This window comes from Amblyomma americanum, chromosome 6 (genome assembly GCF_052857255.1).
Source record: "Amblyomma americanum isolate KBUSLIRL-KWMA chromosome 6, ASM5285725v1, whole genome shotgun sequence".
NCBI lineage: Eukaryota > Metazoa > Arthropoda > Arachnida > Ixodida > Ixodidae > Amblyomma > Amblyomma americanum.
The window spans coordinates 4408580-4427208 of NC_135502.1; the positions used below are offsets into that span (position 1 = coordinate 4408580).

At 49.6% G+C, this 18629-nt stretch overlaps 1 protein-coding gene across 12 annotated transcripts in view; it reads right to left on the bottom strand.

Annotated features, from left to right (window-relative positions):
- The window catches only part of AMPdeam (AMP deaminase), a 123513-nt gene that overhangs the window by 62758 nt on the left and 42126 nt on the right, over positions 1–18629 (bottom strand). For all 12 annotated transcript variants that reach the window (XM_077668318.1, XM_077668314.1, XM_077668312.1 and 9 more), the window contains exon 2: positions 6855–7086. In XM_077668318.1, the coding sequence (XP_077524444.1) occupies positions 6855–7086 (232 nt within the window). The remainder of the gene's footprint in view (positions 1–6854; positions 7087–18629) is intronic.

Sequence of the window (18629 nt, forward strand, 5' to 3'; positions counted from 1 at the left end):
CTGTTTTGAGCAAAGTTGCTATTAGTGGTTTATTTTAAAAATAATAAAAATTGCAATTTAATAGAAGAAAAGATGAGCGCTGACCACGCCAACCGCGTGTGCTCTTTCTGTACATAAAAACGGCAGCACACCTGAATTGTCATGACGTCACGGGTTTGAAAGCGAACATTCATACCTACTACGGTTTCCGGGAATGTCTCAATATGCGTCCTGTATTTCTCTTTTTTATATATTTTATATACTATATACGTTTATATATTATATAGTTTATATACGTATTTAAATAGCGCCCCTTCCGAGCGTTTTTCTTATTTAAATATGCGACTTTTGGCAGCGTAGTGGAGGAGGTGCGACGCATGCCGAGGCGGCTCTAATTGGGAGAAGAAAGACGGTTGGGGAACGCTTGACACATGCGAAACGGCTCAGAAGCAAACTCGGATGATTTTGCCAGCCAGGCCATGAACCTTTGACATCACGTTGTTTACACCGCGAAGATGTCTATTCTGGAGTAGGGGGCTCGGAAACCCTCGAGCTCCCTTTTGCAGACAGGGTGCACCCACGCTTTCCTGCGTACAGTGGACAGCCCCTGCACTGATAACGTGAACATTTTGGAAGAGATATGCCTGGTCGGGAGGAGAATTAGAGAGAAAAGAGCGACACTCGACCAAAGATTCATTAGAGAACCGATGTTTCGATGCCGATCCGACACATTCTGGTTTCACTAGCTTGGAGCCAGAGGCGAACGTTGGCTTCGACCGGTTCTCATGACGTCGCAGTTGGAGTGCAGCAGAGGCTGAGCAGCAAAAGGAAGGAGACGGTCCTTTCTCCCCTTGATGTGGGCTGTTGCACTGCCATAGATAGTTGTCCGCGAGTATGGCGTGACATCGCAGGTGATTGGAAAGTGCCTCAGTGAAAGGAGGCTAATCGCTCCGACATGACAATCAGTCTACGCCATTGGCCCTGTTTACATGATCCCGATAGCGTCGGGTCGATTCGGAGGTCGGGTTGAGCATGGTCAATTCAACTCGACCAGTGCGTGTTTATATGAACTTGATTTTCGCGATTCGAGACCGGTTCAACTGTAGCGACGCCAAGCTTCGAGCAAGCAGTGACAGCCTCTAAGATTGAGGCTCGCCATCGCTGTATCGGAGGCGCGACGGCGCACGTGAAAAACAAGTTCGCATTTATCCTCTCCCCTCCCACTAACCCTACTTTCGACTCGACAGCGTTTACAAGCACATCGGGTAAGGGTCGAGCTGAGTCAGCCTGCCCCCATCGGCGGAGTTCGCTGGACCCGATCCCATCGACTCCCGAATCGGCGCGCGTTTACATGAACCCAGTACCGGTTTTCGGCCCGATAACTCAACAACCAGGCCGTGTTGGGTTCATGTAAGCGCCGCCATTGGCTCGAGGGCCACCTATGAGGAATAATTGCAGCTGCATTCTTGTCTTGTATCGCCACCTGGGTCACTGCGTCCCTGCGCTGTGTAAGGAACAATGCCGTTCTCCCACACTGTCCTGAATAGGGAGCCCCCTTCCTGTGTTTTGGCTTTAACAATTCCTTATTGTGTGGCTGCCGGGAGGAGAGGGGGGGGGGGGGGGGGGGGCTTTTGGGTGTAGCCTTGCATCCCACTTCCTTTCTGCACCAGAAGCTCAAGCAAAAAAGAAAAGCATGAATCCTTTCCGAATAACAATAATAATAATAATTGGTTTTTGGGGGGAAAGGAAATGGCGCAGTATCTGTCTCATATAGCCCAAGCAAGAAAAAAGGAAAGAGCGCAAGTCCGTCCAAGTTCTGAGTAAAAAAAACCAGCGCGCACGACCACAGACGACCAAGAGGTTGATGGTAGAGTTTAGTAGCGACCAATTATTCTGACGCCAGATGGAGCCACGTCGCACTAGTTAAATGTGCAGCGAATTTCAAATCCCCGCAGAAAATACACACACAACTTTCAGAGCCTGTAAAACGCAAGCACTAGGCTCGATATGAATGAAAATTGCGGCTTGACAATTAAGAAAGAAAAAGGGAGAAAATGTTGCGGACGAAATTCTGATTTTTGGCTTAGTTTTTTCACGAGCTGACATGAAAGACCGACATAAATAAAAGTGCAATTTTTCTGGATATTTACTTCTGATTTGTAAAAAATGAAACTTAAAAAATAATACCTGTCCGCAACATTTCCTCTATTCACTAAAGATGAAAACGCTGCCGCAGACGTCATGAAAATCGAGCCGTCTTTAGACACGCTACAGCTTCTGAAAGTTCCCATGTATTTCTTATGGACACTGTCACTGGTGAATGCTCTTAACGAGGACCCCAGTGGCGTTACAGGGGGCCAACTTCCGGCAACACCTTTTGCGGACACTTCCAGCGTCAACACAACCACTAATGCGTTCGCATTAATAAATGTTTTGCCTGCTGGCTTATTTCATGATAAATTTGACACGAGCCTGGTTAAACGCGCTCTCACAGCTCAGGACATGCTGTCGCTTTCTCGTTCCTTAGGGCCCATTCGCACCTGAGAGTCGCAGTGGTCGCGCGACCAGCAGTCACTTGCGATTACACCGCAGTTCGACAACACCGATGTTCACACTTCTCGCTCGATTCTCGTTTTAAATTAGAACTCTTGGGAATGACGCCGTTCGCGCGCTTTCGAGAGTTTCGTCTGCTTTAATTGGCCGCGTCTCCTGCGGTCGCGCATCGAAAGTGCTCTGGTCCCTCGCTATTAGCAATATACTGCGACGACCTGAGCGAAGAGGAGGATGTCGCGGCAGTGTGCACCGCGGCCGTACAAGCGGCCTGCCAGCCAGCCTGAATGCCGGCCGCCAGCGTCAGCAAAAAGCGCTAGTATGCTGTTTGTTCGCGTTCGTACCATGCTCTCGGAAGTTGGAATTCAATAATGAACCAATTTTGAGGGTCGTTGGCCAATACCGAGCTGCTGGATACAACAAAATTTCTATCATAGCCGCTTTGCTGCTGCTGCCCAAAGTGTCTCGATCGCCTGGCGTCTGCTTTCTCCGCTGCTGAAGGCGTCGCGGAAAACGAGCATATTTTTATGTCATCATGAGAAGGCTTCACAATAAAGCAGTGACGAGGGTAGCATCTTGGTTGCAGCGCTGGCCAGTTCCGAAACGCCCTCAGCTGCAGCATCGATGTGAAGCCGATTAGGCTTAGCGACGATTAGTGAAGCCAATTAAGGAGCAGATAGAGCAGTTCGTCACCCGGTGAACCCGCGAGCGGCGTCGTTGCCGAAAGCTCGGCTCGCTCGCTGATCGGTTCAGCGGTTTGCGACTAGCAGTCGCACGGCTAGAAAATCGAGCAGCAAGCGACTGGCCCGCGACTGTCGTTTTTCGAACAACGCGACCGTTTGTGACTGTCGCTTTTCGAGCAAAACGGCCGCGCGACCTCTGCGGCTCTCATTCATCCCTTTCCCACGGCGCTGTTCAGGTGTCCATTGAGAGTTGAGAGAGTTCTTTTCCTCAGAAACAAATTTTAAGGCTAGTCTTTGAAAATTGGTTGTTGGGGAAAGGAAATGGCGCAGTATATCTGTCACATCTCGGCGGACACCTGAACCACGCTGTAAGGGATGGGATAAAGAAGGGACTGAGAGAAGAAAGAGGTGCGTAGTGGAGGACTCCGGAATAATTTCGACCACCTGGGGACGTTTAACTTGCACAGATATCGCACAGCACACGGGAGCCATAGCATTTCGCCTCCGCCGAAACGCGGCCGCCGCGGTCGTGATAATTTTTCATTTCTCTCCTCAAGACGACGCGGCACAGACGTGCTGCTGTCGCTTAACGAGAACGTGCGCGGAGCGCTTCGGGTGGCCTAATGTAAGCTAAAGACACAGGCCATCAAAAGCAAATCCTAGCGGTCTGAAGAACGCCTCGAATTACTGCAGCTGGGACGCGCGTGACATGTGGGCGAGGGAAATTCAAGCCCTCTCTGCACGGCAAATTGTTTGTTGGGGAGAGGAAAAGTATCTGTCTCACTTATCTCGGCGGATACTTGAACCCCGCCGTAAGGGAAGGGAGAAAGGAGGGAGTGAAAGAAGAAAGGAAAAAAGAGGTGCCGCAGTGGAGGACTCCGGAAAATTTCGACCACCTGGGGACGTTTAACTTGCACTGACATCGCACTGCACACGGGCGCCTTAGCGTTTTACCCCCATCGAAACGATGTCGCCGCGGTCGGGTTCGAACCCGGGTTCTCCGCATCACTAGCCGAACGCTCTAACCACTGAGCCGTCGCGGCCGGTACGTATATGAAACGAAATTGCGCTTTCCGCGGACTGCAGCGCCCTGCACCACGCGCCTCGTATCGACACTCAAGTGGCGGCGGCACAGCAAAGGCTTGCTAAACAAGGCCTCGTTTCCCATCAGGCAGTGTGGCACGAATAAGGCAGGGTGCCATATCACAACGGCCACGAGATACCCTGCAACACGTTCGAGTGTCGGGCACGTAGATAAGGCACGCGATTTCTCCGCGTCGTCCACCACGCTCTTGCGTGCCGCTTGCCATTGGGTCGATGGGGTGCGTCTTTAAAAAGCAGACTGTTTCAATGCGGACAATTTGTGCAGATAACATCAGTAGTTTGATGTTTGGTGTACCTTGTTTAAGATACAACGTACCCAGGTCGGGCTTCAAACAGAAAAAAAAACGAAGATCCGGAAAAAAAGAAAAGAAGACGGCCAATACATGGACTCCCAGGCCTGACTCACTAATAATAAACTTCTCGTTTTAACGGTCGGGCATGCCCATATGTGATTCCCTTACGGGTGCAGCTGCCCCACAAATGTGATTTAGGACGCCTTTGATATATGCGAGAGTAACGACAACTATTTTATTTTTACTTTTACTGTGAAAAAGATAAATCGCGACGCGGGTCCTTCAGCTGCATGCTTCGCAGTAGAGAACGTTCAAGTTATCTCCAGAAACTTGAAACACCGATCTAAAAAAAACGCGACTCAGCTTCACTGTCTAAGTTACGACTAATTTCTTGTACAGCTCTGGGAGGCGCTTTATACGATTTCATACCCGCCGCGGTACCTGAGTGGTTAGAGCACTCGGCTATCTGAGCCGCAGTAACACGACCGCGGCGGCAGCGTTTCATGGAGGTGAAGCGCAAAAGGAACCCGTGTGTCGTGCGACGTCAGTGCACTTTAAAGAGCCCCAGGTGGTTGAAATTATTCCGAAGCCCTCGACTAAGGCAACGCTTTCTCTCTTTCACTCCCACCTTCCTTCCCTCACGGCGTGGCTGAGGTGTCCACCGAGAAGTGAGACAGTTACTGGGCCATTTCCGTTCCTCCTCAAAAACCACTAATTCAAGAAAAAATGAAAATTGGCTTTGAGGAAACTACTGATCCGGAGTTCCCGGGTTCGAACCCGACCGCGGCGGCTGCGTTTTTATGGAGGAGAAACGCTAAGGCGCCCGTGTGCTGTGCGATGTCAGTGCACGTAAAAGATGCCCAGGTGGTCGAAATTATTCCGGAGCCCTCCACTACGGCAACTCGTTCTTCCTTTCTTCTTTCACTCCTCCTTTATCCCTTCCCTTACGGCGCGGTTCAGGTGTCCAACGATATATGAGACAGATACTGCGCCATTTCCTTCCCCCCCCCCCCAAAAAAAAACAATTATTGTTTGAGGAAAGGAAAAGAAGCAGCAACTGTCTCACTTATCACGACTGGACACCCGAACCGCGCTGCCGTAGAAAAGCCCGGATGCAAGGGAATGAAAGATTGCATCATTACATACCTACCGCGGTGGCTCAGTGGTTAGGGCGCTCGACTACTGATCCGGAGTTCCCGGGTTCGAACCCGACCGCGGCGGCTGCATTTTTATGGAGGAAAAACGCTAAGGTGCCCGTGTGCTGTGCGATGTCAGTGCACGTTAAAGATCCCAGGTGGTCTAAATTATTCCGGAGCCCTCCACTACGGCACCTCCTCCTTCCCTTCTTCTTTCACTCCCCTCCCTTGTCCCTTCCCTTACGGCGCGGTTCAGGTGTCCAACGATATATGAGACAGATACTGCGCCATTTCCTTTTCCCCAAAAACCAATTATTACATACCTACCACTAACTTACCGAACACTATAAATTGCATAGAAGGATATTTCCAAACCCCCGATCGGTCTCTCTCCAATAATGAGGCGCGCATTTGGAGGCGGTTACAAGCTGGAAATTACATCTACCCAGTCTGGGTCTACCTGACACAGACAGGGGATGAGAACGATTCTAAATGTAAAAATCGCGGTGAAAGGGGCACTCTTGATCACATAACCTGGGAATGCGCCGATTCCCCATGCGCCGACTTGTAGAGAAGCATGGGAAGTTTCGCTGCGTCGAGAACCCCGCCATCCAGCAGCAAGCCACCCACCTGCTGGCTGAGGCCGTGAAGAAACAGTGCAGCTTCACTAGTTCTTAGTCTGCGGAGCATCGATCCCCTACCGCGCCCCAGGCCTGCGTGCCGGGAACCGGGATTTGGGTGCTCCTTCTCGGTGGACCAAAGAAGTTTTCATTCATTCATACCAGAACTGCGCTGTACGGGAGGGAATAAAGGAGATAGTGAAAGTAGAAAGGAAGAGAGAGGTGCCCTAGTGGAGGTCTCCGGAATAACTTCGACAGCCTGGGGATCTTTTACTTGCACTGACATCGCACAGCACACGGGCGCCTTTGCGTTTAGCCTCCATCGAAACGCGGCCGCCACGGTCGGGTTCGAGCCCGAGTAACTCCGGATCAGTAGCCGAGCGCCCTAAACACTGAGCCACCGCGGCGGGTACAAGAAGGAACCCATCACGGAGTGCGTTACTTGGCTAAGCGCTTAGTTTTATCGCCGTCAAATAGGGAGGAGCGTACCTGGTAGACAGCTGCTGCTGCATGGCCTTGCGGGACTCGTGCAGCTCGATGGGGAAGTGGGGCACCTCGTAGGGCGCCGATATCTCGTTGCCCATGACCTTCTCGCGGCAGTGCGAGATGATGGTCTCGGCGGCCGCCTGGTAGCACTCGTCGCCAGCACCGCCGGCGCCCTCCAGCATGTCCGGAAGCTCGAAGTGCGGCAGCCCGCCGCACACCGGCGGCGACTCGCTGCCTGCGCCCAGAAGAAACACAAAGATGCAACCTCCGCCGCTCACACGTCCCGTCAGCAGGTCATACAGTTGACCCCACTGGCATTCCCTCTTTATCTTCTTATATATGTCGCTCCTCTCTGGACGTGGACATCTTTTCGCCAAACGCACGCCTCTGTTATCAAGTGACTACTTGAGGGCTACGGTTGCACCTCACTGTGGTGGGTTGCCAGCAGAAGCTTCCGTCTCCTCCTCTGCCACGAAAAGAGAGGAGGATGAAAATCACATCCACGCGTTAAGAGACTAAGAGGGCAATGTCATTAGCAACTTGGACGAGATAGTTTAGTTAGAGTATAGCCGAAGACCTCTACACAAATCCATATAAAGCCAATGAAATCAGGACGTAAATGAGATTGGCAGTATACACAGCATTTCGACATCCCGCCAGTGGGGCAAGAGAGAAGTAAAGAGGAGCAATGCAAAGGGGAAAAGCAGCTTATGAGGATCAGGTAACAGCAGATCTGTTGAAGGACAGAGGAGAGATTGAGGTAGAAAAACTATCCACTCTGCATACGCAATGCCTTATGGCTTCGAGCATATGAGAAGCTTGGAGGAACGCTTACGTAATCCATTAAAATAAGATGCGAATGATATGAAAAATTACTGACCGATCAGCTTACTGTCCGTTGCCTATAAGGTATTTACTTAGGCAATCGTTCAGAGCCAGAACAACCTTATACTTCAATCAACCAAATGATCAGGCAGGCTTTCCTAAAGGATATTCCACAATAGATGATATTCACGCTAAAATCAGGTCATAGAAAAATGCGCAGAATATAACCAATCCCTATAAATAGCCTTCATTGATTACGAGAAAGCATTTGACTCAGTGGAAATCTCAGCAGTCATACAGGCATTGCGTAATCAGGGTGTAGAAGAGCCTTATGTCAAAATACTCGAAGATATCTGTAGCAACTGTACAGCTACCATAGTCCTCCATAAAGTCAGCAATAAATGTCCAATAAGGAAGGGAGTCAAGCGAGGAGACACGTATTCGCCAATGCTATTCACCGCCTGTTTACAGGAAGTATTCCGAGGACTGAATTGGGAACAGTTGGGAGTAAGAGTAAATAGAGACTACCTATATAATCTGCGATTCGCTGATCACATTGCCTTGCTGAGACACTCAAGGGGTGAACTGCAAATCATGATCAATGAGTTAGGCACAGCAGAACGCTGGGTCTAAAAATTAATATGCAGAAGACCAAAGTAATGTTCAACAGTCTAGCAAGGGAACAGCACTTCACAATTGGCAGCGAGGGGCTGGAAGTGGTAAGGGAATACGTGTACTTAGAGCAGGTAGCTAATCCGGATCTTGAGACGGAAATAACTAGAAGGATAAGAATTGGGAGGAGCGCATATGGCAGGTTCTCTGAGATCATGAATGGCAGTTTACCGATTTCCCTCAAGAGGAAAGTGTACAACAGCTGTACCTTACCGGTACTCACCTAAGGGGCAGAAACGTGGAGACTAACGAAAAGAGTTCAGCTTAAGTTAAGGACAGCGCAGCGAGCCATAGAAATGAATGTGATAGAAAACGTTAAGAGACGGGAAGAGGGCAGAGCGGGTCAGGGAACAAACGTTGGATAATGCCATCCTAGTCGCAATCACGAGGAAGAAATGAGCTTGGGCAGGGCATGTAATGCCAAAGCAAGACCACTGTATTATGTAACGACTGCCCCCCCCCCCCCCTATGTAATGCCCTAAGCCAAAGGCCTCAAAGGATAAATAAACGATGATGATGTTGATGAAGATAACCGCTGGTCCTGAAGGATAACAGAGTGGACAACAAGAGAAGGCAAGCGTAGCAGGGGGCGGCAGAAAGCTAGGTGGGCGGATGAGATTAAGAAGTTCGCGGGGATAGGGTTGTCGCACCTGGCAAAGGGCAGGGTTAATTGGAGAGACATGGGAGAGGCATTTGCTCTGCAGTGGGCATAGTCAGGCTGATGATGACGATGATGAAACTTCCGTTCATATTGCGGAGCTTTCGCCACAGGGGAACAAGGCTAAGCGACCCGCAGAAAGGTGTGGACACGCGGCCACGTACGTTTCGCAACATCTGCGTTCAGCTTTCTTCAGTACGGTTGTCCCCTGGCAACACTCTCTTCGGGGGTGCGCCATCTTCGAGACCAATGCCCATCAAGATCGTGCGCCGTCCATATCTATACACGACACAGACATGTGTGTGGCCGCGTTTCTGTCGCTGAGTTGCTGAGACAAAGTAGCTTTCCTGCAGCAAACGAAATTAAACTTATTGTTGGTTTGGTTTATGAGGAGTTTAACGTCCCAAAGCGACCCAGGCTATGAGGGACGCCGTATTGAAAGGGGCCGCAAATTTCGACCACCTGGGGTTCTTTAATGTGCACTGACATCGCACAGTACACGGGCCTCTAGAATTTCGCCTCCATCGAAATTCGACCACCGCGGCCATCTGATTACAAGGCATTACAATATTAATGCACCTGATTTTTTTTACTTCCTTGTCAGGCTATAACACGGTACAACCACTTGACAGAACAATAACACCACCGGCCGCCACGACGGCTCAGTGGTTATGGTGTTCGGCTGCTGACCTGAAACACGCGGGTTTGAACCCGGCTGCGGCGGTCGAATTTCGATGGACGTGAAATTCTAGAATCCCGTGTACTGCGCGATGTCAGTGCACATTAAAGAACCCCAGGTGGTCGAAATTTCCGGAGCCCTCCACTATGGTGTCCCTCATAGCCTGAGTCGCTTTGTGACGAAGTCCCCATAAACCATGTAACACCGCCAACTTCAGGAAACAATTGTTATATTAATATTTCCCACGAACTGTAGTAAACTGGAATAGCCGCACTAACGACGCAGTTGCAGAGGTATCGTTAACACCGCTGGGAAAGCACTCCAGATAATCTGTTCACGCTATTTTTCATTTGCGCACGTGTATTTTGCACTTTCGCGATGGAAAGAAACGCGAACAACGCGGCGCCTACGCGTTCCCCTGTTAATAATAATAATAACTGGTTTTGGGGGAAAGGAAATGGCGCAGTATCTGTCTCGTATATCGTTGGACACCTGAACCGCGCCGTAAGGGAAGGAATAAAGGAGGGAGTGAAAGAAGAAAGGAAGAGAGAGGTGCCGTAGTGGAGGGCTCCGAAATAATTTCGACCACCTTGGGATCTTTAACGTGCACTGACATCGCACAGCACACGGGCGCCTTAGCGTTTTTCCTCCATAAAAACGCAGCCGCAGCGGTCAGGTTCGAACCCGGGAACTCCGGATCAGTAGTCCGTAATGCATTCTAGGACGACTCTAACGTCTTTTTCTTTCCACCCTGGTAAAAGCGCGATGAAAAGAAATTTGAACAGCGGTGTGCGTAGGCGCCGCGTTGCTCGCGTACGCGTTCAAGTATAGTACATAGTACCCAACCCGGCAAGGTTTTGAACAAGAAGACACTTTTTTATAAATAAAATAAAAAAGAAAACAGCGTTAAAGGCACCCGCAGTTATAAATAGCGAAATAAGAGATGAGCTTAACGAGCACTTAGAGTGTTAGAAGGTTTCCTATAGATCTACACTGTACGTTTTGTAGAAACCGAATTTTACGTTCCACGCGCGTCCATTGGAAGAGGAAAGAAAAACGCGACTTTTCTTATTTACATTCACTTGACATAGGCGGACACCACTTCGGACGTACAAAATTTTCACGTTTATTCCGCGTGGGCGATCGATCCCTCCTCGTCGGCACGGCTTTTGATCTGCCGTCATTTCGTTGCGCGTTTGACACCGTTGCACAACATTACCGAAGGGTTAATTGGTTTGATCATAGAAGGTTGTGGCCAAGTACTACACCATTGTGGCCAAATCCTGCTCTGGTGACAGAGTGCGTTGTCGGTTCTGGTCACCGAGACAAGGCCGCACTCCAGGCCTGGTTATGCAATTCCATCGACACGCGGATTTTCTTTTTTTAACCCGGTGGAGAATTGCGCGGCACCAGGATTTGAACCCCGGTCCTCTTGCACGCGAGGCGGATGTTCTACCTCTACGCCATCGCTGCAGTTAGCTGCAGTTACCGAAGGGAATGGAGCTTTAAGAAGAACACAAAACAATGCACTCGTTATAAACGTAAATGAACTACGAAACTACTCAACGAGTCCAAATAAATACGGCATGGCTAAACAAAATTGGCGGTGGTTTAGCTCTGGTTAAACCTGGAGTGACGCGACAGCTACAGCTGGTCGAGTAGAACTTGGTCACGTGACCAAACACGTGACGAACCACGTGATCAGCCATGGCGCCGCGCCGCCGGCAGCCGCTTCGCACCACGTGACCACCAACGTGACAGCGTGGCGGCGCAGCCACAGGGTGGCGCGGCCACGCTGAAAGCTCGAAATGCTACCGTAATGTAGCTATCGCTACAAAAATGCCGGTCACTATAAGCTGAAGGCAAACCACTCTTCGGAGCCGCTTCGCGACTGGGCACTTCTTTATCACTTTTCTGCTTGCTCAACGCGTATACGATGTCAGCAGCCCCCACACGCAGAAAAAAAGAAATACGCATACGCGGCATAGCAAGACACTGGAGCAATTCAACAGACAGCCGAAAAACTCGACCATAAAATTTCGAAGCTTGGAGCAGGCAGACATGACGACGCTTTGGGCTTATCCGTAAAACTAATCAGACACTTGAGCTTCATTCAAAGCCTGGCGAGAGGAAAGCGAAACCGCGGCGACTCTCGGAGCAGAGTGCGAAGCGTCGCCGCGCTACTTGCGGGCTCTCTCCCGTCACAAGTGCCGCACAAAGACGCCCGACATGCCGCTGCGTTACCGATTTATCAGTGGGCAATGGATCCCTCCTCGTCGGCACGGTCGGGCGCCCAATCGCGTCCTGCAGGGAACCGAAGACGAGAACGAGGACACGAAACAAAAGGAACACTTTTCCACGAGCCTGTTCTGGCGTGGTGTCCCAGCCCCCGTCAGCGGTCGACACCCGCGGCAGCCGAGAGAGACTCACGCGGAAGGGAACTCCCCAAGACGACGACGGCGGTGCCGATCCCTGGCCGCCCCTTGTCTGGGCCGAGCCAAACTGCCTGTCTAGCGCGCTCACGTAGGCCCCACCACCGCGGTCGAAACTTGTTCGCATCCCCGCGGTGTGCAACTGGATTGCGGTGGTCCCCCCCGCCCCGCACTGTGCGTACCGGGCAGCGATACACACACACACAGGCGAAATGAAAAAAGGAGCGCAGCTCGGCGGCTGACCCACATGCTCGAGGCGGGCGTGTTAGAGGACTTCTCTGAAAACTGCCTGTCTGTCGGGCGTGCAACAGCCGCCGGTATGCGGGGAAGGCACCCGTGTACGACATATATGCGTCAAAGCAGCGACGCCCTCGATCGGCTATACTGCTGGAAAGCTGCGCCTGTATACCTCGCTCGCATTTCGGAGCCTGCACCGCATTTCACTTCCGTCCTGCCTGTTTCTGAAAATAATGCGATCGTTCACGATTATCCGCGAAGGCCGCTTTTCGACCCCTTCCTCGCAGAAGTGCGCGCGTGTTCCAGCGATACAGCGTGGATACCACTCCACCCTCCACTTGCGAGCATGCAATGCACCACTCCCAAGCCGTCGACTTGCCAGTATGAGACGCTCCGCCGGCGCGCATCTCTTGGGCACCCATCACGACACCGCCGGCATGATTCGATCGGTCGTCGTTGCGCAGGACTAAGTGCGAACCTGAATTAATGCGAAAGCGTTAGATCGCTCATCGACACGAAAACCCGGCGTCGCCCTAAAGGTGTGTTCCAAAACTCGCGACTGGTCGAAACTGTGCGACTTCATCAAAGGCGCGAAATTCGAAACGTTAACCCGTAATAGTCAGCAAGTACTAGTACTTACAACTGCCCCAACTACAAAGGAACACAATTAGAATAGAATAAGCGGAGAACCTTAGAAATGCAAACGGGGAACGCTGCTGATGAGGATCAGGTAACAGCAGATCTGCCGAAGGACGGAGGGCAGATTGAGCTAGAAAAAGTACCCAGCCTGTACATGCAGTGCCTTGTGACCTCGAGCGTACCAGAGGCTTGGAAGAACGCTAACATTATCTTAATCCATAAGAAAGAAGATTCGAAGGACATGAAAAATTACTGACCGTTCAGCTTACTGCCCATTGCCTATAAGGTATTTACTAAGGCAATCGTTAAAAGAGTTAGGATAACCTTAGACTTCAATCAACCAAATGATCAGGCAGGCTTTTGTAAATGATACTCCACAACAGATGATATTCACACTATCAAGTGGTTGAGAAATGTGCAGAATATAACCAATCCTTATAGGTATACCGGCTGTTTCAGCGAACACTCTAAAAATAAAAAAGCGGCTTTTTGGCGCAAAAATATGGCTTTTGCGGCATAGTATTACCAGTGTTGGCGGACACCAGAAAACTGGACAATCGTTTTAAGTAGTAAGCTGGATAACAAGTTTTTAATAATAAACGCTTTAAGTAGTAGAGTTACGCGCCTAGTTGCAATTATAGATTTGTAGACGGTCCTTATTAATAGCCATATCAGTTTTTCGAATTTCAAAAACTCGATTACCCTTGGCGCTGTGGCTCGACAAAATTAGGCTTTTTCGACTAGTTACGTGCACTGGAGGGGCTGCTTTGCCTGCATGCTTTCTAAAGTACATGTATTTTCGCACGATGTAGCCACGCAGCCAAACAGTCATTGAGGCTTAGCACCCGCTGCTTTGCAAGAGGCGGCTGAAGTGAGTGTTTTAAAATTAAAGTGGGGTATTATGCTCGTTACGTAGAGCTACGACATTTTTTTTATTTTAACTGATAAATTAAAAGAACTGCAACAGCTACTGTCATCATCAGCAGCAGGTTTTGTGTATTGCCTTGGCCACCCGGGGCACTCGGCGCTGCGGCAACAATTTTACCGTCTTGGAATCTGGGCATGAAACATAAGCACCGCTAGTGGTAGTAGTAAGTTGTTTGCTGAAATAATAATAAAACGGAAGGAAAAGATTTTTGCTAGCCCCGGCATCTGCCATCGATACTGAAGCACCTGAGATGGCGCAGCGAAAATAAAGGATAGCAGGCAGAATGGAGACATGAAATGAAACAGGTGAGGGGACAGGAAGAGAGGATAGGTCTGGGGAGAGGAAATATACACAAAAGCTATTTACACAATAATAAAAAGTACAGGCTAATTGAGCGCATTATTCATAAGCACCCGTACAAAATGCAGTCAGACACACCTTTCGTATTTTTAAAAGATGCTTTAAAACGTTGTTGGCTGCACCTATTTCTTTTTCATAGCTTTTTGACGTTGGACGGCACTGCGATCGCAGGTTCTCGAAGGCCGCGCCTTTGGGCTCCAAAGCTCTCGGACGGGCAGCTTCGCCTACAAGTCCCTTAGCGGCAAAGGCGCAACATTTGTGCCCAGCAGCTGCACTCCTTAGGCCTTTGGGTATAAGGACCCGATTCTCAAAGGCCTTTGCGGTGCCCGTGTGACAGGGGTGTTAGACCGAGAAAGATTTACCTGTGCACGCGCAGTGCGCGTGTGTGACCCTTTCTGGTTTGTGCTTTTCTTCACCCTGAACCTTTGTGTGTGCCCGGTAAGGTTGTTTGATGCCACCACCTCGCACAGTTTGTACTATCGGGGACGAAAGTGGTACACTCCACGCAGCGGGAGCCGGAGGAACAAAAAACTGCATCGTAACGCCACCTACAGGCGGCATCTGAGATCGAGACAGCCAACAGGAGCCCTTTATTATCTGCAGGCATGTCGCTTGACTCGTTTCAATGGTTCCTGCTTTAGATGGCGTTGCGATGCAGTTTTGCGTTGCTCCGGCTCCCGCTGCGTGGAGTATACCATGTTTTGTCCCCGATAGTACGCGTACATGCGCAATAAGACGAAACCCAAGTGTCTGATTTACGGCCAGCACGCTCTGATAGTTCTAACTGGTTTCGGGAATTAGTCAAATTGACATTGTAGCTTTTTTTTTTCCAGTATGCACAAATTTAACAAGCCACGCCAGCACACCGTACGATGAACCTATAGCAACATATGCGAAAGTTTCTACTCATTTTCTTAGTAAACACTACTAGCTTATGTGGCAACCAGTTACTACCCCAAAGTTAGAAGATACTACTGCCTTTTTTCTAAGAGTGAGAATTATGGTGCTTCTAAAAACAGGTTTGCAGTTGTGATTCACAGTACGCTCCGGCAGGCGGCGTCTTTCATTGTTTTTTACTGTCCGCGTTATGTTCACGCAATCTGTCGTTGACGCACTTTCCCGTTTGTCCGACACATACGCAACCACAAGCAAAACGAAAGCTATACACAACGTTGGTGGCGTACCGTTTTTCAAACTTGTTTTCACATGACTCTAGCTTCCTGGACAGGACAGTGCAAATACTAGTTTTTCGTTGTATCTGAGACGAGTTGCCATTGTCTTCATTCATATTTTGACGGTAGCATGCACTCGTTCGTAATAAGCGAGTGTTCGTTATATCTGCAGCTGTCATAAGTGGGCTCGACTGCACTTTCGTGAGACGACGCCAACCACGACCGGGCCCGTTCAGTTACACAGCATCGCTTCCAACATATATGTATCCCAAGAATGACGCAAAAGCTTGCCCAGTGTTGCGGTTTCGGGTGAAATATTGTTACTCCCCAAATTGTTGCACAAGTAGGGGGCCAGTTACGCCCGAATTTTCGCGAGATGTAGCACGGAATTATTAGTCGCAACGTGAGTCTGCTGTCAGCAAATTAACCTGGTCGGAACACATCTTACATCTAGCATCTAGGGCATCGAAATCACTCGGCCTCACCCGAAGATCCCTGTACCTAGGCCCCCCCCCCCCCCCCTTTTTTTTTTCTGTTCGAAAATTAGCATATGCAATATTCAACTATACCAGACCTGATGACGCAGCTGCTATATGGAACCCTCACCAAGCATACTGAACACTTTAGAACCCATTCAAATCTACACTTCACATTCGAGACCGCAGCGGTGGCCTAGTCGTTTGAGCATCCGCCACGCATGCGGGAGGTGCGGGGTTCGATCCCCAGTGCCGCCGGGTAATAATAATAATAATAATTGGTTTTTGGGGAAAGGAAATAGCGCAGTATCTGTCTCATATATCTTCGGACACCTGAACCGCGCCGTAAGGGAAGGGATAAAGGAGGGAGTGAAAGAAAGGAAGAATAGGTGCCGTAGTGGAGGGCTCCGGAATAATTTCGGCCACCTGGGGATCTTTAACGTGCACTGACATCGCACAGCACACGGGCGCCTTAGCGTTTTTCCTCCATAAAAACGCAGCCGCCACGGTCGGGTTCGAACCCGGGAACTCCGGATCAGTAGTCGAGCGCCCTAACCACTGAGCCACCGCGGCGGGGCCCGCCGGGTACCCACCGGTGATACAATGGGTACAAGCTTTCCCTGCCTGGTGCTCGGCTTATCTGGGGTAAATGCTAGGGTAATGGGTCTTTGACCCCCCTTGAGTAGAAGAAACAACCTTGTGTCATGGCGCTCTTTGGCCACAGATGCCCTTGCGCCATAAAAATTCATCATCATACACTTCACATTAGGACACTAGAGCACCCACGGAAAATCGCACGACTCTGCCTCTTTCATAAATTATATTACACTTTTCCTTACCTTCGTGACACATTATTACTAGCTCCCATCAGAACATAGCGCCGCCTGTTTAAACTTCCTCAGCATTCAACGTATACACGGATCGACATTAGCATTTAATAAATTTTTTCTGCACAGCAATAGAAAACTGGAACCTGCTACCCGACTACATTGTAAACGAGCGCGGCCCTACTAAATTTAGACAGACATTAATCAGTCATTGGACATAATAAAAGACACTGGCCATCTGTTTCAAACTTCTTCATCCAGTTACACTTATTCTTTTTCTTGTTGTTACCGCCCAATTCAGCCTTTCGCCAATCAGCATTGACCAACTTCGTATTGTTATGTTTCGTTTTTCATTTTATTGTACTGCATTATGTTTTATTGTATTAACGTTTTATTCTCAATTGTATTTGCATTGCCACCCCCCCCCCCCATGTAATGCCTCAATAGAGAGAGGCATTTAAGGGTAAAAGATAAATAAATGATAATGATGAAACCAACAAATGCAAGGGTGCCTATGAGAGCGGGTCGGCCCGTATCGCAAGATCACTGGTGGACTCACACGTAACAAGCGATTAAGTGTTCCCCTACATAGTTTAGGATTAATATTTGATCTAATAATGTGAGAACAAAAAACAAGTAGACTGAAAAAGCAACAGGCTGGCAACACCCAAATGAAGAGGCCTGCAGGAGTGAGGGATGAGAGAGAAAATCAGATATAAGCTACCCTATTTACAATACGCGTCTCGCGGTTAGTCCGGTGGCCCTTAGCAAACGAAAGATGAGCGCAGCAAAAGAATCGGGACTCCCGAGTGAAGACAGCGCATGCAAGCCACGCGCCGCGCATAACGCATGCCAGGATTGACAAAGTACGCGGAGTAGTGCGGCGCGCGCCGTTATTATATGGGAGCTCGAGGAACCAGCCTCTCCGCGCGGCTTTCCAAGAAAAATTCGGCCTATAACCCTTCCGGAGAATTTAAAAGGGGCACCGAGCAACACGCAGCAAAGGCGACGCTTTGAGGGACGGAGCCGAGACGCGTGCTCAGTGTGCCAACACGAAGAAAGCAAGCATAAACAGCAGCATGCATCTTCACGGATTCTCAGCAACGCAGAGCGGAACAGGGATACGATCACCGAGAAAGAGCATTCCTATCACAAATATATCCCGAATGTCGCATAAAAATATGTTACACCTCACAGAAATTACTTTCACAAGCATCACCATTACGATCTTTTTTTTTTCTGTTTTCCGCTACTTGACAGCATACCTGGTGGCCGATAAAGATGCGCCGCAAATTGACGTAGTTGGGCTGTCTCTGTTCGTCTCTAAGCGCAGTTTACGTCATGCTCCCAAAACCACCAACTCTCCCCACAGCATACACATTGACCATAGCTTTGGTGCGCGACACACGTCAGGCACTGAAAAACTGTTCCGCTCTTCAAAGGTCGGCCATTATAGATGTGTGCGACAGGTTTTGGCGAGTACGGTTTCTTAATAATGATGCTGCTTTCGCGGAGTAATTTCAAACCCTGGGAAACTGTCCCAAGCTTGCGCGCCTTTATCGAGTGTCAGCACGAACATTGACAGAGGAAGAGAGATGGCTAGCACGCATAAAAATTCAAAGGAATGCAGTCGAAAGGAAGAGGAAATTCAATTTCAGACAAGCCGACTTCCCGTACGGCGCGGGTAGAATTTCCCAGAAGGGAGTCAATCGAGGAAAGAAGATCCGCCGCGTGTCTTTCCGAGCTTGGAGGTTTGCTTTAAAGGCTTCTTCCTTTTTTTCCGCCAGCGCACACGATTCGCGGATGAAGACTGCTGAGAACCATTCTTATTTCCGCTCACACACAAATCAAACCTGCAGATTTCCGAGAACCT